Here is a 22,543-nt window from a genome sequence, read left to right as displayed (position 1 = left end):
CCAGAATGTCTTTGGAGCATAGCGTGTTGAATTGAACCGTATAAGAACATTCCCTTTCACCCTGTTGACATTCAGAAAGCTGCACACATCAGACCCTCCAACTAACTTTCTCCACAACAGGGGCTGGGAAGCAGCATCTTGTCTGTCTCTTGTCCTTTTTTTCCTAATTAACAATATACCAAAGTTTAGTGAAAAGATGGAATTAACTCTGAATACTGAAAGGTTTGTACAGACATAAATTAACCAGCCAATTAGCAGAAACATTTTTTTAGGAGCTGAATACAAATTCAGCACTAGGAGAAGCTATTATATCATAACCTGAGGAGTGATTTGAATAAATCCCTTCTAGTCTGGAAATCAACTCCTCAAGTGCCTTTTCTGCAGGCCATTCAGTGGAGCCTCGAGATGCCCTTGGATTGATAAACCGCAGCTGGCAGTGAAACGTTTATTTTCCTCAGCGACTCTAGCTTTGGCTTTGAGACTGTCACCTGAACGACCAGTAAATCGTCACATGCCATCGGTTGCCATTTTCCAGTCAGGCAGGTTTGATGTGACTTAATCTCAGTCCCGTTAACCCCCTCCTACTTTGACTGTGAACCCAATGTGAGACAAAGATTGTGTCTGACCTGATTAACTTGTATCTACCCCAGTGCCTAGTATAGTGCTCGGCATATTATAAGCGTGAAATAAGCATCCTAATTATCAGGTGTTCTTTCTCTGGAAAAGACTGGATTACACTGCTTCACCTTACCCAAGACCCGTGCCCTAGCAGAAATCACATAACTGTAGAAAAACATGGAGGTCTGCTCTTCAATGGCATGTCAGTTAAGAAAGCACTGTCAGAAAAAGACAAGACCTTATGACCCTGCCCTGACCAGGATTTTGAGAGCAAGGGTGGAGCTGTGACCAGGCTAGGAATCCAGGCAAAATCCAGACACAAGAGACTTGAAATAGAAAGGACCCATTCAGAGAGGGAACAAAGTGCTGGCCAGGGAAGAGTTTGAAAGGTCGTTGTGGACAGAGATTGTGTCTAGCTACTGTACTGTACCCTCCCGAGCACTTAGAAGAGGACTCTGCACACATTAAGAGATCAATAAATACTGCTGATTGATTGATTGATGTGGCCCCACAGAGGGAACATGTCACTTCTTAATTCTGTTCTTCCCAAGCTCCTAGAACAGTTTACCACACCAAGTGAGGTGCACAGTAAATGCTCCTACTATTTGTACTACCTCTAATAATAATAATAATAATAATGGCATTTGTTAAGTGCTTACTGTGTGCAAAGCACTGTTCTAAGCGCTGGGGAGGATACAAGGTGATCAGGTTGTCCCACGTGGGGCTCACAGTCTTAATGCCCATTTTACAGATGAGGGAACTGAGGCACAGAGAAGTTAAGTGACTTGCCCAAAGTCACACAGCTGACAAGCAGCAGAGCTGGGAGTTGAACCCATCACCTCTTACTTCCCAGCCTGTGTCCCTTCCACTGAGCCACGCTGCTTCTCTGCTAATACTACTATTATTACTAGTACGCAGAGGAGGTAAATGAAGGCCCAACTTGCACCAGGCTTCCCAAATTTTAGTCCCCTGCCAGATGACCAGGAGCCCTCTCAGTGGCTCCCAAGGTACTGCTTTGGGCTTGGGTGTTGGAACTGACCAGCGGAGTTATGAGGGAACCCAATGTAGGATAGTTGGCCATAGGGCAAGGAAGTGGTGAGTGATGGTGGGGAACTCCACTGGACTAGACTTTCAACCTTTGCAGTATCCCTATTCCTTGCATCTGAGGTTCTAAATTATAAAGTAACAGAGTGGCATTTGCTTTTAAGAAATTCTGGTTTAGAAATGATGACCTCCCCCCCACCCCATCCACCAAGACCGAGCCCAATAATAGTAATAATAATAATAATGGTGGTATTTGTTAAGGGATGATTATGTGCCTAGCACTGTACTAAGTTACGGGGCAGACACAAGATAATTCAGACATAATTCCTATTTCGGATGGGGCCCAGTCCATATACGAGGGAGAACATGTATTAAATCCCAGTTTTACAGATGAAGAAATTGAGGTACAGAGAAGATAAGTGACTTGGCCATGGTCACCCAGAAGGCAAGAGGTAGAGATTGGATCGGGAACCAAGGTCTCCTGACTCCCAGGCCCGTGTACTTTCCATTAGGCCATGTTTTATGGTGATTTTGAGACTGGGTTGGCAGTGTAGTCTACACATCTTGCTCTCCGCCCTTTTTACCCACAGTGTAGAGGAGACTTATGGAAATTAAAGACATTTCCCTTCTTTTCCATACAGGAAGAGCCATTTGTGATGGTTTCGGAGAATGTGTTGGGGAAGCCGAAGAAATACCAGGGTTTCTCCATTGACGTCCTGGATGCCTTGTCCAACTACCTGGGCTTCAAGTATGAGATTTACGTTGCGCCAGATCACAAGTATGGGAGTCCCCAAGAGGACGGGACATGGAACGGCATCGTTGGAGAACTGGTATTTAAGGTAAGGTGGCCACCATCAGCTGGGTTGAGGGACAGAGGGAAAACGAGTCAGTTGTATTTACTGAGCGTTAACTATGGGCAGAGAACTGTACTAAGTGCTTGGGATAGTGCAATACAATAAATAAATGGACACATTCCCTGTCCACAGCAAGCTTACAGTCTAGAGGATAATGAACTCTTTTTCTGAGGTCAGCATTTAGAAAGAGCCAAGTGAGAGCTCCCAGCAGATAGGACCAGCTCACTGCTTCTCTCGACCCTTTCACCCTCCCTTTGCCCTCCCTCTTCACTTGGCTCCCTGTGTCCCTCATGTAGATCAACCAATGCAGACACAGCACAGGTCCTGCCTCCCATGTCCTTTAGTGCTCTCAGTGAGGGGTGGACGGTGGCCAATGATCAGGAATTTGGAGTTGGCCAGTGAGTCTCCCACTAGAGCCTATCAAAATTGATGGGGGAGAAGGAGATTAGCGCAAAGTGGGTCTGACCCTCAGTGGCTGGCATCTAGGGACGGAGCTCTCCTCTCTGGGTCTCCTGGGACATGGGTTCTTCTGGGCCTGCCATGTTCTTACAGAGCAAGGGCAATTGGGTCCCTGTTTAGGTGAGGAAGGGTGACAGTAACCTGTTCCTCTTTACCCTGTGATCCTACAAGTTGAAACAAATTCCTGACCTCAAGCCCTTTCTGGAAACAGAGCAAACCAGGACGATGTGTTTCCTCTAATAGTGGACCATATTCACTGTTTGGGGTTTCCATAATTGTTCCATATGACGGAGGGCCTCGCTGGTGAGGAGGCATGGCCCAGAGGGACCAAGGGACTTGGCTGGCTAATAGATCAGTCAATCAATCAATCAAAGTTATTTGCTGAATACTTACTGTGTGCAGAGAGCTGTATTAAATACTTGAAGGAGTTCCATATCGTGGATTGGTAGACGTGTTCCCTGCCCAAGAACTTAAAGATGGATAGAGCATGGGCCTAGGAGCCAACAGGATCTGGGTTCTAATCCTGCCTCCACCTACTTGCCTGCAGTGTGACCTTGGGCAGGTCATTTCACTTCTCTGTTACCTCATCTGTAAAATGAGAATTAAGACTATGAGCCCATGTGGGACAGGGACTGTGTCCAAGCTCATTAACTTATTACCCCTCTGCTTAGAACAGTGCTTGACACATAGGAAGCACTTAAGAAATACCATCATAATTATGTAATCATTTGTAGATTCAATTATTTTTTCAGCTAATTCATCCTAGAGTATTTGTGCTACTTCCTTTTGGGTTCTTTTTCTTCCCCTGGTATCCATGATGTACAACTAGTGGAGAAAAATACCTATGCCTGTCACCCCGGTTTAGTAGTAAGCTCTTCGTGTCTGGCGCCTAGTGAATACTCTACCAAATGAGCATTATGGTGCTTCGTATTCAAGTAGGCACTCGATAAATGCCATTGGTTGTGTGATTGGTTGTTCCTGGGCAGGGGAGGATCAGAGGCCGGGCAGGTCTAGAGGCTCCAGGCTGGGAGATGGCAGTGCAGTCCGGTGAGATCATCACATCCACGGAGTAAAGTTTTCTTGCCTCTCTCACATCAAGGAAGAATGCTGGCAGCCGAAGAGGCCTCTGTTACATGTCAGCTCGTCTGCCATGTATCGCTTCATCAAGCCTAGAGTCATGGGCAAATAAGCCAGCTCTGATAGATGGAACAATTGAAATGCCTTGAGATATGCTTCAATTCTGACTCTTTCGTCTTCTGTCCAGTCTACCAACTCTGTTGTATTGTACTCCCCCAAGTGCTTAGTGTAGTGCTTTGCACATAGGAAGTCTCAATAAATGCCACTCATTGATCGATTAGGATTTGGCATCCCTATTGTGTGCCCAGCACCGTACTGAGGACGTACTTTATGCAGTGTGCTGTATTGAGCCCATTTGATAGTCTTGAAGTTGAGGGTTAGCAGTTTTAATTTTTTATGAGAAGCAATGTGGACATATTGAAGATATTGCAAGGCAGGAGTAGCAGGGATAGGGAAAAGCAATTCCACGCTCAGTCCAGGCTGCACAACATTCTGGGACTTTGTAGTGCTGACACCCCAGGATCGTGGGAGATTTAGCCCTTCCTTATTCCCCTTTTGCCAGTCCTCAAGGTCTCAGGGGAGACAGGGGCAGGCGATTATCTAAGAAATCAATCAATCCGTTGTATTTATTGAGCACTTACTCCTTGCATAGCACTGATCTAAGCACTTGGGAGAGTGCAATATAACAATATAATAGAATTGATAGACACATTCCCTGCCACAAAGAGTTTATAGTCTAGAGGACCAAGCTGTGCCACAAGGGAGGTGAACAGTTTTTGTATTTTGATGATGATGACTGATCAGGGACACAGGGAAGGTGTGAGAGGGATAGGGGTTGCGCTAGAGGTGCAGGAATGATCTCCATGACCCCACCACGAGTTAGTTGCCATAGCAGATGAGAATTGCCGGCCAAAGGCATGAGAGACTTGTCCATCAGGCAGCGAGCAGGCTGATCAGAAACCAGGAATGGAAGCAAATTCCTCCTCAAGTGCTCTGCCTTGGGATTGCGGAGCCATTAGAAACGTCACCGTTTCCACCTGCTCTTAAAATTGGTGCCATCTCAGACTCGTCCAGGAGATAATTAAAAGTGGGATGGGATAAACAGGAGTGAGACTCTACCCAGTTCAGGAAATACTGGATGGCAGAGGGGAAGTGATCATTAATGATTTTCTTCAGTTTAAAAAAGGGAAAGCTCAAAAGAAATTACCAGTTTAAGGCTGGAGAGGGGCCCGCTTTCTCCTTCCCAGGGTTTGGGATGGAAGTGACACGTGTTCTTCTCACGGAAGAGTGGCCTCAGTGATAATGGGAAGAACAGCAGATTAGGAGGCAGAAGACCTGGGTTTTAATCCCAGCTTCTCCACTTGCCTGTGGTGCAACCTTGGGCACTTAACTCCTGTGCTCAGTTTTCACATTCTGAAAACTGAGGATTCAATACCTGTTCTTCCTTCAACTTAGACCATGAGCCCGATGATGGACAGCGATAGTTCCAACATGATTAACTTGTGTCTACCCCCAAAACTTATCATTATTAACAGTATTATTTTTATAGCTCTGGGTGGGCTGAGAGGACACAGTGATAGCCGGGATAATTGAAATTCATAGCCCCAGAAACTGCATTTAGCTAGCTGATTCGCCTTTCTCCCACCGACCAGCTGTGAACAGGATGAACGACAAAATTTTGTACCCCAATCTTTACACTACCAGGATGAGGCACACCAATTAGAGTTGGGGGGCAGCAGTTTCAATGGGAGGGCGGGAAATTGAATCAGTTCCCAGAGGAAGCGGAGCAACCAAAAATACCTGTGGAATCCAGAGGACTCTGGATAGATAGATACATGGATGAGATGTCCAGAATAGGCCTATCAAGGGCAAAGTTAAAGTTTTTAGGGGAGAAAATGAGGTAAGAAAGCTTAAGAAAAGCTTAAATATTCCTTGGGTGATAGGATCCTCATGCTCCTGGGTTTTGAAGCAGTGTGGCTTAATATCAAGCAGATTGGCTTGGTGGATAGAGCGCAGGCCTGGGAGTCAGAAGGAAACCTTAGACACCGCGGAGCCCAGCTCAGACGATGGTTTGGAGTAGGGGAAAGGGACAGTGAAGGAAACCACCCTGGCAGCTCGGGGATGCCCTGCAGCAGCAGAGCTTTATGTGCAAAGTTCTGGGTCATCAGGGAAGTGGGGGTGAAGGAGAGGATGGTGAGTGGGTCGGGGGAAAGACCGATGTTAGTTGGCTCCATGGTGAAAGCAGCCTGGTGCTCACCTCTCTGCCACAGAATCCAAGGCTGAGAAAGGCAAGAGCAACAGTTTCCATTTCAGTTCATTCACCAAGGAAGAGGTTCTGCCCAGCCCTTCCCCTTTTCAAGGCTTTCTGCCCTAACCATACACGATCAGAAATCACTACGCTGTCCTCCTGTGCCCCCTCCTCTCATTCCCTTATATTCTATTCTTTTAACTTCTTTCTTTCAAACAGTTCAAATGTGATGGACTTCGCTGTTATTGCAGCTGCTGCTACCCTGGCCTGACTAGCGCCCAGGAGTCCCTGTCATCTAGGCTGACCAGTTAAGATGGCCAGGCCCAGTTTGGGGTAGGAGCAGGAAGAGAATGCAATAACCACAGAGGAGGAGGAGGTTGGAAAGTTTGGGAGGAAAAGCTGAGACTCTTCCCCACCACTCCTCCGTCCTCCTCCTCTGCTCTTTCTGCTCCCGGTTCTCCCCAGCTTCATGCCATGGTCCGATCCTGGCCCCTAGAATTTACATCTTCAGAGGATGGGGAACACCGGGCGTAAAAGGGGCTGGGCTGTCATCAGCAACACTGTGATGGGAAATACAGAAAAACAAATCCAAGTTACAAAAATAACTTGATGGGGGGAATTAAAGGTAGGTCGAGGGGTGTTCAGGTGTGAGGACTAGGGTCATATCGGGATTGGAACAGAGCCAGCTTCCTGAAGCTCAAGAGGAAAAAGATTGGGGCATAAATTCTGAGGGTCCTGAGGGAACACAATTCTTCCCTCTGACAAGGAACTGAGCAATACTGAGAAGCAGCATGGCCTAGTGGCAAGTGCACAGGCCCGGGAGTCAGAGGACCCGAGTCTTAATATTGGCCCTGCCGGTTGCCTTGCTGCGTGACCTGGGGCAAATCACTTAACTTCTCTGTGCTTCCGTTTCCTCAACTGTAAAATGGGGATTCACTACCTCTTGTGCATCCTACTCAGAAGGTGAACGCCTGTAGGATAGGGACTGTGTGTGACCTGATTAACTTGTATCTACCCCAGAGCTCTGAATGATGCTTGACATATAGTAAGCACTTAACACATCCCATTATAAAATAAAAGAAACCCTAGGCAGGAAGGACTGAGACCAGAATGGGCAGCTCCCATTAAATTAAATTCCCTAACTGAGCAGGACTGAACACAAAACCTGCAGCCTAATTGAAAACCCTGGACGTGTATTCTCAGAAACAGCCCTAAGCAGGCAGGGTGAAATAAGGACAGAATCTAAAACTCATAAGAAATGGAAGAAAAAAGAGCCCAGTTGTTGAAGGGACTAACTTCCGTATCAGGGAATGACAGTGGCTGCTGGAAGGGACAGCTTCCCAAATGTGCAGGTGAGGCTTAATTGGCAGCCTCACTAACAGAAAGCAGCCATGCAATCAGATAAAGGACCGAGATCATTAAGTGCTTGGTCTAATGGATGGCAAGAGCAGGTAAGTGCTGAATAATAAGTTTTGAATCCAATTAAAAACAAAAAAAAGGGGGAATATTTGTCAAATGGGAAATAACTCTACAGGAACCAATTTTGGAGCTAAAGAGGATGGGAAGAGTTCACAGAAGGCCCAGGACAAAGGCTAACAGAAAACAGCAGCTCCTAAAATATGTGTGGGGGGGTGGGAAGAGTGATTGGGATCCTAGATCTAGGATGAACTGGGTTCTAATCCCAGTGTGGTCTGCTGTGTGATATTGGACAAGTCACTTCTCTGTGCCTCAGTTTCCTCACCTGCAAAATGGGGATTCAATACCTGTTTCCCTTCCTACGTAGTCTGTGACCCCCATATGGGACCTGAATATCTTTCATCTACCACAGCTCTTAGTCCAATGCTAGGCACATAGTAAGTGCTTAACAGATACCACATTATTATTATTATTATTATCATGGTGATGAATCCATCTTAAAGTTTAGAGAAATGAAAGCCGGCACCCATGGGAGCCTCTTGAAGGATCACTGGATTGTTGTAGCAATGTTTTCGTCTACCTGGGAGTCAGAAGTTCATGGGTTCTAATCCCAGTGCTGACGCTTTTCTGCTGTGTGACCTTGGGCAAGTCACTTTACTTCTCTGAGCCTCACTCAGTACCCTCACCTGTAAAATGAGGATTGAAACTGTGGGAAAAGGTTTGTGGCCAACCTGATTTGCTTGTAATGATAGCAGTAATATTGGTATTTGTTAAACGCTTACTATGTGCAAAGCACAGTTTTAAGCGCTGGGTTCTAAACACTGGAGTAGACACGAGGTAGTCAAGTTGTCCCACTTGGGGCTCACAGTCTTAATCCCCATTTTACAGTTGAGGTAACTGAGGCCCAGAGAAGTGAAGTGACTTGGCCGAAGTCACGCAGCTGATAAGTGGCAGATCAGGGATTAGAACCCACAACCTCTGACTCCCAAGCCCGTGCTCTTTCCACTGAGCAACGCTGTACTCTCCCACAGCACTCGGTACAGTGCCTGGAACATAGTAAGATCTTAAAAAATGCCATAATTATTATCTACCTCTCTTCTGACATTGAGATAACGTTTCCTTCAAGAGGGCTTACGTGATTAAGCCCTATTTTCCCCAGAGCCTTCTCTTTTCTCTTTTCTTTGTGGCCTATGCACTTGGATCTATTCATCCCTCCCTCAGCCCCACAGCACTTATCTCTTCGTGAGCAGGCAATGTGTCTCCAGCTTCTGTTTAATTTTCCCAAGCGCTTAGTGTCCTGCAGCTCACCCAATTTCTATCCATCAATTAATCCTATTTATTGAGTGCTTACTGTGGGCGGAGCACTGTACTAAGCACTTGGGAGTGGAAAGAGCCCGGGCTTGGGAGTCAGAGGTCATGGGTTCTAATCCCGGCTCTGCCGCTTGTCAGCTGGGTGACTGTGGGCAAGTCACTTCACTTCTCTGTGCCTCAGTTACCTCATCTGTAAAATGGGGATCAAGACTGTGAGCCTCATGTGGGCCAACCTGATTACCCTGTATCTACCCCAGCACTTAGAACAGTGCTCTGCACATAGTAAGCGCTTAACAAATACCAACATTATTACAATATAGAAGTTGTTAGACACGTTCCCTGCCCACCATGAGCTTACAGTCTAGAATAATAACCTACTATTACCCCGAAGTCTTTAACTCCTGGACTAGAAACAAAATTTTCTTCTGACTCCTGAGAAGTGCCGCTAGCTGCATTCATGGAAATGGATGTTAGCGCTAGAGCTGGAGGCAGCAAGATCTTGTTTTGTGTTGCTTTCTGCAGGGCCACTTACGAAGAACCGTTAAAAGAATATTATGAAATGGATCTGCACCATTAGAGAACTTTCATTAATGTAAAACGTCATCATTCTCAAAAAAGACATTTAGAATAGGAGCTGTAAGGCAGCACCATCCAATTTTAATGGCATTTTAGGCTGTTTAAAAATGATCGTTTAGCCGCTTCACACGCTGAGGGCTGTTTGTTTTAACGATGCAGAGATTCCCCTCAATGGGGACAGGTTAGAATGGCCACCAGGGCTGGTCCCAGTGTTCAGAAAAATAAAATGTTATCCTCATAACAGCATGGCACCAAAATGATAAACTGCGTCGGGGTAGAAAACATCATTATCCCTTTCTAAAAGCTGATGATCGAGGTGTTTGTGTGCGTGTGTGTCTGTGTGTTTGTGTGTGAGAGCCACCAGGCATGCAGCCAGCTGAGGTTTGTCGTTTACTGGGAACATGCTGTTTCTGGAAGCTTGCTCCCTCCCTATTTACCTGCCAGCCTCGGATTTTGTTTGAATTCTAGAGCTCCAGAAACTTCCTTGACTGGCAGCCTATAAGCTCCAGATTCATGAAGGGGATCTCAAACTGAGTCCTCATTCCCAGTATAAGTGGAAGTGACCCAGGTGGGAGCAGTTCAGAAACAGGCCTGAAAGTTCACTGTTAGGGCATGGATTTTCAATTTTTGAGAAATGTAATTTGGGTACAGTTATCAAGAGTGGGGGGAGTGGGGTCGGGGGAGGGTTTAATTGGGACAGAAAGCAGGTTTAAATTTCATTTGAGCTTTTTTTGTTTTTGTTTTTTATTACATCATCTATGTGACAGGAACACTTCTTTCTGTCATTTGCCAAAGGTGTATTGGCTAAACAAGCAGGCCACTTAACTTCTCTGTGCCTCACCTATCTCATCTGTAAAATGGGGATTAAGACTGTGAGCCCCACTTGGGACAACCTGATTACCTTGTAACTATCCCAGCATTTAGAACAGTGCTTGGTATATAGTAAGTGCTTAAATGCCATAATTATTATTATTATTATGAACAAAAGCTTAACATCATAGATCCTTCCCAGCAATATTGAGGTCACCAGCTAAGACTGAGGTATTGGACTCCAGGTCAGTCCAAACTAAAGACTATCTAATATTGGTTTTGGGATGCAGGATCTATACTGGAGGGAGAAGCAAGATAAGCTCAAACCAACCATCCCTGCCAGTTATCCAAGGGTATATCTCAGTCTCTCTATGAGATGGAGAAGAGCAGAGTCCCCAAGAAAAACACATTTCCCTACTCATTTTTCAATGACCAAGCCTTCCAGATATCCTGTTATCAATCAATCAATTAATGGTATTGAATGCTTACTGTGTACGGAGCACCGTACTAACCTCTCAGAAGACAACAATGCAACAGAGTTGAATCAGCATGATAGCAGTTTCAGTAGAGAGGAAATAATGGAATCTAGAGATATTGTGAAAGTAGAAGCGATAGGATTTCATGATGGAGAATGTGTGGGTTGAATGGGAGGAGTCAAAGATAATGCCTAGGTTACAGGCTTGTGAAACAGAGAAAATGGTTATAGGCAAGTCAGGGGGAGGACAGGGTTTGTGTGGGAAGATGAAGAGTTCTGTTTTAGACATGTTATATCTGAAGTGCCGGCAGGACTTTCAAGCAGAGATGTCCTGAAGGCAGGAGGAAATGTGAGATGGTAGAGACAGAGAGAGGTTAGGGCTGAAGAAGTAAATTTGGGAGTCAGCATGGCCTAGTGGATAGAGCACAGGCCTGGGAATCAGAAGAACCTGAGTTCTTATCCCAGCTCCACCATGAGTCTGCTGTGTGACCTTGGGCAAATCACTTTACTTCTCTGGGCCTGTAAAATGGGGTTGAAGACTGTGAGCCCCATGTGGGACAGGTACTGCGCCCAACCCAATTACCTTGTAGTTACCCTAGGGCATAGTACGGTGCCTGGCATTTAATAAGCACTTAACAAATACCATATTTTTTTATTATTATCATTTGGAGATGGTAGTTGAAGCTGTGGGAGCAAATGAGTTCTCCAAGGATGCAGATGGAGCATAGAAGGGGATTTAGAACTAAGCCTTGAGGAAATGCCACAGTTAGAGGATGGGAGGCAGAGGAGGAGGCAGTGAAAGAGACCAAGAAGGAGCCATCAGAAAGGTAGGAGGAGGTTAAGGCCGGAGAAACCAGTGTCAGATGTTTCAGGAGAAAGGGGTGGTCCACAGTGTTGAAGCAGCAGAAAGGTCGAGGAGGATTAGAGTGGAGTACGACCATCGCATTTATAAGAAAGAGGTCTTTAGTAACCTAGAAAGGCCAATTTCCATGGAGTGAAGGGTGTGGAATTCAGAGAGCAGTGGGTAAAAGAGAGAGATGGAGCAGAGGAAGAGGAGAAAATTGGAAAGTTGGAGGAAAAGAAGTTGAATAGGAAATAATTCTGTTCCAAAACTCGTGGCAGTGAGTAAGTGATGGCTTGCCACATTTATGAACCAATTCACTGAATCTGCTGAGGTAGAATAATAATTGTGGTCTTGAATAAGAAGCAGCATGGCCTGAGCATAGACCTGGGAGTGAGAAGGACCAGGTTTTTAATCCTGGCCCCGCCACTTGTCTGCTTTGTGACTTTAGGCAAATCACTTAACTTCTCTGTGCCTCAGTTACCTCATCTGTAAAATGGGGATTAAGATTGTGAGCCTCATGTGGGACATGTACTGTACCTACCCCAGCACTTTGTACAGTACCTGGCATATAGTGAGCACTTAACAAATACCTTTAAAAAAAGTTCTTACTCTGTGCCAACCACTGTACTAAGCAATGGGATAGAGACAAGGAAATCTGATAGGACACAGACTCTGTCCCACATGGGGCTCACAGTCTAGATTTGTAAATCACAGTAAATCAATTTTGGCAGTGATAGCATTAAGCAAAATTTCAAATATATGAAAAATAGGATTTGGGAGTTAATTCATACTTTTTTTAATTACTTGGGGGAGAAACCAGGCTAAATCAGTATCAATCAATGCTATTTACTGAACGCTTGTTGTGTGCAGATCACTATATAAAGCACTTAAAGCAGGCTTTGCGCAGGCCAGGCCTGTTGGGGAAGACTGGGCTGGGTCCAGGGAGGCCCAGGGTCCTAAAGGAGCCATTGAGGCCCTGAAGGAAGAGCAACATCATAGTGACTTCCCTATCCCAGGGCTTGTTACAGAATCTCCCCTTGGCTAACTTCTCTCATCCATTTCTGGGATACAGACAGAGCCATCTGTGGTGTTGCACTGCCTTCTTTGTGTTTGCTCAGTATCACCGCCTCCCTGGTGACCCCGTGGAGCTGATTTTCCGCAAGCCACTTAACTTTCATTCATTCGGATGGTATTTATTGAGTACTTACTGTGTGCAGAGCATTGTACTAAGCACTTGGGAGAGTACAATGCAATAATAGACTGGTTCTCTGCCCACAACAAGCTTAGAGTGTAGAGGGGAGGAGACAGACATCAATGCAAATAAATAAATTACAGATATGTGCATAAATGCTGTGGGTCTGGGAGGGAGGAAGAACAAAGAGAGCAAGTCAGGACAATGCAGAGGGAGTGGGAAAGAAGAAAGCGGGAGAGGGTTCTCAGTCTGGAAAGGCCTCTTGGAGATGTGACTTGAATTAGGCTTCAAAGACAGGAGAGTAATTGTCTGTCAGATTTGAGGAGGGAGGGCATTCCAGGCCAGTTTCCTCACCTGTAAGATGAGGATTAGCTGCCTGTTCTTCTCCTTAAAATAGCAGCCTCCTGTGGGATAGAGACTATATCCAACCTGATTATCTTGTACCTACCCCAGCATGTAGTACAGTACTTGGCATAGAATAAGTAAGAGCTTATCAAATACTCCAGTTATTATTAGGAGGGGTAGAAGGACTGAATCCAAGAAGAGTTGAGAAGAGTAAATGACCTCTGAACATTTGACATATATCTCACCCCCAACCCCACGGCACTTATGTACATCTCTTTAAATTATATATTACAAATTATTCATTCATATTAATATCTGTCTCCCCATCTAGACTGTAAGCTTGTTATGGGCAGGGAATATGCCCTCTAATTCTGTTGTATTGTACTCACCCAAGGGCCTAGCTCGCTCTGCACATAATAAGCACTCAGTAAGTACCATTAATTGATTGATTGATTGAGAAAACAGGGAGACCCTGGGCCTGGGCTCTGGAGAATATTTTAGCCACCACATAGTGATTGGTTCAGGGATTCCTGGGCAAAAAACTTCAGCTAGCACACCCAGCCCGTGAGGGTTCAGGATGTCAGTGGGAACAGGATTTAACTGAATTTCCACCTGCCTCTACCCCTCCAGACGAGGTGGACCGAAGCAGGGAGTAGCAGAACACCTGGAGGAGGCTGATTATTATTATCATTTATTTTAATCATATTTGTTAAGAGTTTACGTGTCAAGCACTATTCTAAGAGCCGGGGTAGATGCAAATTAATCAGGTGCATTTAGAAGTCAAGAATCAGGTTCCCCAGTTTCCTTGTGGAGCCAGTTTTCGGTTAATCTTTCTGGGTTAACGGTAGCTTGTGAAAAACTCAGAAGAAAGAGCTTATCAGAGAGCGGGGAGGGAGCTGGTCAGTGTAGGAAAGGGAAGTTAGTTTGAGAGTAGGACAGGAGGGAGGTGTAATAGCCCTGGTCGGAGACGAGGAAGGGAGAGCCAGTCAGAAGTATTGGGGAGACCTACTCAGGGAGAGGCAGTGTTTCCCAAAATATTGTCCCTTTGGAGCCAGCAAGAGACTTTGTTTCTACTTTTATTCCATCTGTTTGGGCACCACACTGACCTCTGGCTATTGAAAAATGCCATGTTGATGTGATTTATTATTGCCCTCAGTGAAAGGATGCCAGCAGAACCCAGCGCATGGTTGCCAAGGAAACCATGTAGTAGGCGCACTACCCGGGGCAACGGTTGCTATGGCGAATGTATATTCTTTTCTGCTTCAGACAGAACAGAGACAAAGCTCAGGTGCGGCTCCCGGGCCCTCTCTTTGAGAAAACCGTCCGTCCTCCGCTCCGCCACCCAGGGTGATTGGCCACTCTTGCTGCCCCTTCATCGCTTGCCCTTCGCAAGGCATCAAGGGAGCTGAGTCATTCCTACTCAGAAGAAAGGAACAGGCTGGATGGGAAGGTTATATGGGGAACTCAAAAGTAAGCCAGCCAAGTGCCTTTTCCCCACAGTGAAGGGGCCAAGGTTGAAGGCTGATTCCAAACCTGACTCGTTCAAGCAAGTTCCCCGAGAAGGTTCTGAAGTTTTCTCATTCTCTAACCCTGAGTCACAATGGAACATAAGCCTTCCATTCCATCAGCCCCGTTCTCTGTGCGGTAGGGATATTCCCTCTCGGAAAGCAGGGCCACCAGGAGAGAGATTTCTCAACCCCAAGAACACTTCCCTAACTCCACTCCTATGTCAGAAACAGAGTTTGAGCCTCTCCCTCCATTCCTATGGCTCCTGAATCTGTGGGAGCGAAGGGGATGGTAATGGGGGATGTTAGATCCCATTTTCGATCCAGCCACCTCCTCCATTCTGAGGCCCAAGAGCCCCCTGTTATACTATGGCGAAATTCTATTGTGGGATATGGTGGAGTGGAGTAGGAGAGGTACTGTCCTCACACCTTTTAGCTGTGCCTTTTACTATTCCAATTCCAGGGCTGGAAGGTGTTCGGGTTGTGCTGATATGTCTTCTGAGTTTTGATTTGCTTCATTTAGCAAAAGACAAGGCTGATTGCTGCAGAAGCAAAGTTTTTCTTAAGGTCCATCGGTCCATCAGTCCATGGTGTAGTGGATAGAGCACGGGGCTGGAAGTAAAACGGTCATGGGTTCTAATCCCTACTCTGCCACTTGTCTGCTATGTGGAATAGTCACTTCACTTCTCTATGCCTCAGGTACCTCATCTGTAAAATGGGGATTACGTCTGTGAGCCCCATGTGGGACAGGGACTGTGTCCCACTTGATTTTTTTGCATCCACCCTAGCATTTAGTTCAGTGCCTGACACATAGTAAGTGCTTCACAAATACCATAATTATTATCATTATTATTATTATTTCCAGCATAGGTTTCCAAGCACTTAGTACAGTGCTCTGCATAGAATAAGAACTCAATAGAAATGATTGATAGGTTTGGTGGGTTACCATCTCAACTAATGCAAGTGAAATCTCAGGAAAATTAAACTACTCTGAAGAGGCCATGGCCACAATAACATTAAAAAAAAACCAGCCAACAGCACAACTTCTATCTCGTAGTAACGAACAGCCGCAGTCATCAGGAAGAAAAATTCACCTGAGTGTAGCTCCACTGTTGAGATTAAAAGATGTCCTTCTTTGGTGGTACAGTGGCCACTTCTGATAAGAAGCAGTGTCTAGCCTATAGGAAATGGTACCCAGTCACTAGAAGCAGCCTCCAACTGAGAGACTCACCATCTGATTGGACATCCGTCTCTGCCGCGGACGGAGATGGCATTCGATCAGTCTCCATGACGCTCGACTGACCAGGAAGAACTTCCTTCCAATCGGATGAGGTGTCCTGGGTTTAGGCCCACCCTTGTTTGGAAACACACACGGAAAAACCTCAAATGAGAATACAGAGGAAAAACAGTAGAGCCGAAGAACAGGGCCGGTGGAAAAACAGCTAATACTTTAGCAAATTGGGTCAGGGGAGCCTAGTTATGGACCACCAACCAATCGATCAATAATTTCTATTGAGTGCTTATTGTTTGTAGAGTACGGTACTAAGCTCTTGGGAGAGTACAAAATAATAGAGTTAGTAGAAACATTCCCTGCCCACGGTCTAGAGGATGTTTTCTTTAGTTGTCAGTCAACAAGAGTGCACTGTCCCTTTGTCAGTGTTCTACCTACCGCCCATTGACCAGATCAGTCAGATCAGTGCATTCTGGACTTTTTAGGGGAAGATCCAGAGTGAATGACTACAATGAGGACTTCACAGATCTTGTTGCCTTTCTGGGTTACTTTCTTAACACTCAGCAAAAGAAAAAGATTGAGAGAAACTCATGTTTTGCAGATGAACCAATCAGATTAATAACATCATCGCATTCAACTTATAAACACTGTTGGTTTGTTGAAATTGTATTTGGTAAATATAGGTATTAATAAAACTGCATATGCCTAGGAAACATTGTTTCTATTTGACCCTGGCAGCAGTACTTCTAAACATTAGTGTAATTAACATTTGTGAAGTCTAGATTTGAACAAATGGATACTGACTGCTATGAATATTTTGATATTCAAATGGAAGCCATTATTTCCTCCCCATTGTTTTAAATTAAGGCTTATTGAGGATTTCAGACCAACTGTTAGTTACTGAGACAGTTTTCTTGGAAAAGACTGTGAACTTCGTACACTGTGTTATTAACATTTTCTTCTGGTGGGAGAAAAACGCAGAAGCACACAAGTAATGTGGTCTCACCTAGGAAGAAAATTATATGACTAGATATACTAGAAACATACATAGGTTACTTTCCTTAAATGATCTGTTTCAGCATGGCCTAGTAGAAGAAGCACAGGACTGGGGGTCAGAGCATCTTGGTTCTAGTCCTGGCTTTGCAACTTGCCTGCTGTGTGACCTTGGACAACTCATTTAAGTTATCTGTGTCTCAGTTTCTTCACTGGTAAAATTGTGGAGACAATGAGGGGCAGAGGGAAAATCCATTTTGTCTCTCCCTCTTAGATTGTACCCACCCACTTTGTGGGTCAGAGATCTTTGTCCAATCTGATTATCTTGTATCTAAATAAAAATAAATGTTGGTATTTGTTAAGCGCTTACTATGTGCAGTCTTAATCCCCATTTTACAGATGAGGGAACTGAGGCACAGAGAAGTTAAGTGACTTGCCCACAGTCACACAGCTGACAAGTGGCAGAGCTGGGATTCGAACTCATGAGCCCTGACTCCAAAGCCCGTGCTCTTTCCACTGCGCCACGCTGCTTCTTATCTATTACCATACTTGTCACATAGTAAGCACTTTATACATACCATAAGTAAAAACCAATCATTAGATCTAGTCAGAATTTAAATGATCTCTGAGTGTGACAGATGTGGTCCTTTTTTCAGCATTAGAACACTGCTCAATAAACTCTCGATTATCCATGGTGTGGATGATTAAATTTAAAGACAGTGGGAAAAAATATTAATTTTAGCCAGAAGTCTTCACTTGATTCCCCAACTTTTCCCCCAAGTGCTATTAAATGGTAACAATCAGCCAGTTGGACTTCCGCTATATCTCTCTGCCTAAAAATGACTTGTGATGGAGATTTACCGATGACGCCAAAGAAGGATAGCTAGCCCTCGCTTTCCGGCAAAGAAAATTAAGTTTCGGAGCCAGAACCGAAACTGCTTGCCACCACGTGGTTGGTACTGCAGCACCTCCTAAGACATTTCTTCTCAGAATATAGACTCTCCAGAAGCAAGGCAGGGAATTTGTTCTAGTGGAGGGACATGGATTCCTCAGTAGGAATGTCACCTCCAGAGGAAGAGGGAAATGGAAATGGACAGAAATGGAAATGGACACAGGGAGGATCGCTGCCCGGGAAATATTGCCTTGGAGGCCCTCCACTTTCTTCCTCCATTGAATCCCCAGCTCTTCCATCGCACACTCCTTTTTACTCAGCTAGCTTGAGGGAGAGGGAGATACAGGGAAGAAGTGGTACCCTCCCTGCCCCGAGAATATTTCAAGGCCCAGTGCCCCCACAGTCATGCCACCTCGATTGTGATTCTCAGCTCTCTGGATCCCAGCAGAGTGCCTTTATTATGTACCCATAACGTATATACCTGTAATTTATTTCTATTACTGTCTGTATCCCCCTCTAGACTATTAGCTCACTCTGGGCTTACGACTCTGACATATTGTATTCTCCCAAGGGTCTCGTACAATGCTCAGCACACAGTAAGGCTTCAAGAAATACAATCGATCGATCGGTTGATTGAGAGTATGTGTAACTGAGCAATCTCTGTGTCCAAGCGTTTGGAATTTGTTCTCACAGGAAGGGATGTAGATCCAAAAGTTGTAGAACAGACTAGAAGAATGGCCATCCCCAGGTAGGATGGTGGCCTTTCGGGCTAACATCACAGAATACTTCTATGGATCCTGGTGCCCCTGTGAAGAGAAAGAGTCCTGGGCTCGATGGTTCTTGGATGTGGCCCAGTAATGCCGTTGCTCATGGTTTATGAAATCAGACTAAAAACTAGGATCACAAACATGAAGAGTTAATTCTTGGAGTCTCAGACCAGCCCAGTTTTCTGAAGTATTGCAAGGCATTTCCAGGATCCTGGGCCAACCACCTGAAACCTGGCTATCCTGGTGAAACTAGGTCATACATGTAATTGTCCTTCTTATAGCGGGCAGACACTAAACTACTTAAAATCATCCAAGCTGATACCAATAAAGACTTTAAAATCAACAGCACCATTAATGAATGCAGTATATCAAAGCCAATGATGCAGTGACCCACTCTTATATGTGGCAACCCATCCGTGGTGCTAAGCTAAAATGTTATCACGATTTGGCCAGAATACCTAGGCTGGGTACTCACAACTATTTTTATTAGAAGAGAGAGACTGCATAAATCTACTATCTCTCTACACATATATAGAGAAAGAGTGGAGAAGAGTGTAACTGTTTTGCCTATGTTCACAACTCCTGTGGTATCTTGAGAGGCCTGTGGACTTTTGGGGAAAACTTAAAACACCTTCATTTTCCCCCAAGTGTCCCTAGTAGCCCAAACCACCTCCTTCTAAAGTCCAGATGACTGAAGGATTGTGATGTTGATAGTTCATTCCAAGCAATCAATCGGTGGTATTATTAAGATTTACCGTGTACAGACCTCTGGGATAAGCATTTGGGAAAATCCAATACAGTTGTTAGACACAATCCCCATCCTTAGGAAATTTACAGTCTAGCTGTGGAGGCAGACATTAAAATAAATTACAAGTAGGACTGTGTCCAACCCAATTTTCTCTTATCTATGCCATCACTTAGTACGGTGCCTGAACTATAATAAGAGCTTAACAAATACCGCATTTTTTTAAGTAGGGGAAGCAGCCTAGTATAAAGATAGGTACATAAGTGCTATGGGGCAGGCCATGGGGGGTGATTACTTAAGTACTTAGAAGGGTATGGACTTTATTAGCCATGTCTCTGCCTTTGTGGGAGCAGGGAGTTCCCAGAATGAAATTCCTCCTTCCTGTCCACCATTTCCAAATAATTCTGTGCTCGTCCATTACTCATTATTAACCCAACCACCCTAAAAAGGGATCAGAGGTTAAGAGAAGGAGAAAGAACTAAGGAGCCTGGATAATGCCCAAACTGTGTAACTAAACCATAGAGTCCAACAATAGCTATAGGGAATTAATGTTGCGAAGTTGTGCTGTGGCAATAACCTTGTTTTCAATAAGTTCCAAGTTTAAAAAATGTTAACAGATCCAGACCAAGCCTTCTTCCCTCCACATTTCCTCTTGTGATCGTTTCTCACTTCCAACTATATTTGTTTCAAAGAGAAATAATTAAGTTTCTTTGTGCAGGGAAGACAAATCGGGCTAAGGATTAATACTTTACAGAACATTTTACTTCGCCTGTAAGATCAAAGAACTATTCCTATTTTTATGCACCACAGCATCTCAGGCTAGCAAGGAGAAAGTGCTTAACAAATAACATTTAAAAACATAAATAAAATAAAAAAGGGTTTCCTGGTCCTCCGTGCCCAGACCTACACTGGGTTAAATGTACCGTTCATTCATTCAATTGTATTTATTGAGCACTTACTGTGTGCAGAGCATTGTACTAAGCTCTTGGGAGAGTACAATACAACAGTAAACAGTGATATACCCTGCCCACATTGAGCTTACGGTCTGGGGATGAGGGTGGGGGGCGGAAGACATCAATACAAATAAAATTACAGGAGCTGAGAAGGGGGAAGAGCAAAGGGAGCAAGTCAGGGAGATGCAGAAGGGAGTGAGAGATGGGGAAAAGTGGGGCTTAGTCTGGGAATTCCTCTTGGAGGAGATCCTCACCTCCCATCCCTCCAGCTGCCTGTAAACCTGGGGGCATCCATGCTAGTCATTCCAATCCCATCATGCTCTGTAGTTGATTTGCTCACCATGTGAGCCATTTGTGTAATTACTGGGTTAAATATCCCAACGAGAACATCTAGGCACCACTGCTTTCTTTCATAAATAGGGTGACTGGGGTATAGGAATGCTAAGAACATCTAGCTAATCAGTCTGGGAGGTCTGACCCCAGCCTGGAGACCCAGCTTCTGGGAAACACTCTCTCCAAAGGACCAATTTGGGAGTTTCAATTCATACACAAGTAATTCTCTGATTTTCAGGTAACGCCGATTCCTTTTCACTGCTTGGCAGGTTATTAATCTCCATCGGATGGGAACCGAGCTTATTAGTAAAGAGAAAAAATACAATAGCAGAACACAGGCCTACAGAAGGTGAATTGGCTTCAGAGATTAATTCTGGTACTTCCCTGAAAATTATTATGGAGTCAGATGCTTCTAGTTCCTAAGGGACTCTCCAGCTGTCAGTGAGCAGACAACCTGGCAGGTGTTGAGTTTGTTAGGTCCTGAGAGAGTGGATCCAAGCTAAGGTGCCAGGGGAGGCAGAAATGGGGCAGAGGTAGGAACTACTGATAAGATCAAAGGCCAAATGGCTTTATCTTCCCAGAGTATGGCAACCAGTAGACTGGGGCCCCTAGAGTGAATCTCAAAACTCCAGGGTTCTCTCACCTTTGATTTAATTGCACAGGCCCAGCAAAACCAAAGATGGAAGCAGCCCTGGAGGGGGCATCTCCACCTCTTGGGACTTTGGACAACCATCCATGAGAACCATCCTATCACCTCCCGAACCTTGGTCAATCTTGCCCCCACAACCCTGGGCTTCCTCCGTGATGGGAGCAGGGGTGCTCACCAACGCCCTGTCTGGGTTCAACAAGGTCCCAAACAAACACAGCTGGTAGTTCTGGTTCGGGGAGTGACGCTAAACAAGCTATAGCCTCTAGGCCCTGAGGACAGGAAGAATCTGGCTCAACGTCTGTGCTACGTCCCAGTTGATAGAATCCTAAACAGATACGTAGGTGACCAGGCTTTAGTTGGTGGTCTTTAAGTGGTAATGTTATCGGCTTCAATTAAATGCCCCTTTTATTCCAGGAAGTTCTAAGGAGGAGACTTTTCGTGGCTGAAAGAATCAAAACAGGAAAATGCTCACCCAAGGGGGGATGTATTCTGTCCTTTCCAGCTCCTGCATTGTGCTGTTGTTCTGGTTGGGACTCCATCTGTCTTAATCATAGCAGTGATTCATTACTGCCCACAAGAAGCAGAAGCTTTAATTATTTTTATTTCTAATAGCAATGATAATAATAATAATTGTAGTATATTTTAAGTGCTTACTACATTCCAAGCACTGTTCTAAGTGTCGGGGTAGATACTAGATCATCAGATCATCAGATCAGACACAGCCCTGTCCCATATGGGGCTCTTAGTCAAAGGGGGTGAGAGAACAAGTAGTAGAAATAGTATTCATTAAGCACTTTCTGGTTGCAGAGAACTGTACTTGGTCCTGGGAAAGAGTACCCAAGAGGGACCCTGTCCTTTGAGGGTCTCACAATAATAATAATAATAATAATGTTGGTATTTGTTAAGCGCTTACTATGTGCAGAGCACTGTTCTAAGCACTGGGGTTGACACAGGGGAATCAGGTTGTCCCACGTGGGGCTCACAGTCTTCATCCCCATTTTACAGATGAGGGAACTGAGGCACAGAGAAGTGAAGTGACTTGCCCACAATCACACAGCTGACAAGGGGCTGAGCTGGGATTCGAACATATGACCTCTGACTCCCAAACCCGGGCTCTTTCCACTGAGCCACGCTGCACTCCCCATACTACAGATGAGGAAATGGCGGCACAGAGAAGTTAAACGATTTGCCTCAGGTCACCCAGCA

The 22,543-nt window shown here is 45.0% G+C and overlaps 1 protein-coding gene across 1 annotated transcript in view; it reads left to right on the top strand.

Annotated features, from left to right (window-relative positions):
- GRID2 (glutamate ionotropic receptor delta type subunit 2) overlaps window positions 1–22,543 on the top strand; it is an 873,695-nt gene that overhangs the window by 707,845 nt on the left and 143,307 nt on the right. Inside the window, 1 exon segment of the mRNA XM_029076869.1 lies at window positions 2,304–2,501. Coding sequence (XP_028932702.1) covers window positions 2,304–2,501 — 198 coding nt within the window.

The sequence above is a fragment of the Ornithorhynchus anatinus genome, chromosome 12 (assembly GCF_004115215.2).
Source record: "Ornithorhynchus anatinus isolate Pmale09 chromosome 12, mOrnAna1.pri.v4, whole genome shotgun sequence".
NCBI lineage: Eukaryota > Metazoa > Chordata > Mammalia > Monotremata > Ornithorhynchidae > Ornithorhynchus > Ornithorhynchus anatinus.
This window is presented reverse-complemented; position numbering and strand designations above follow the sequence as displayed.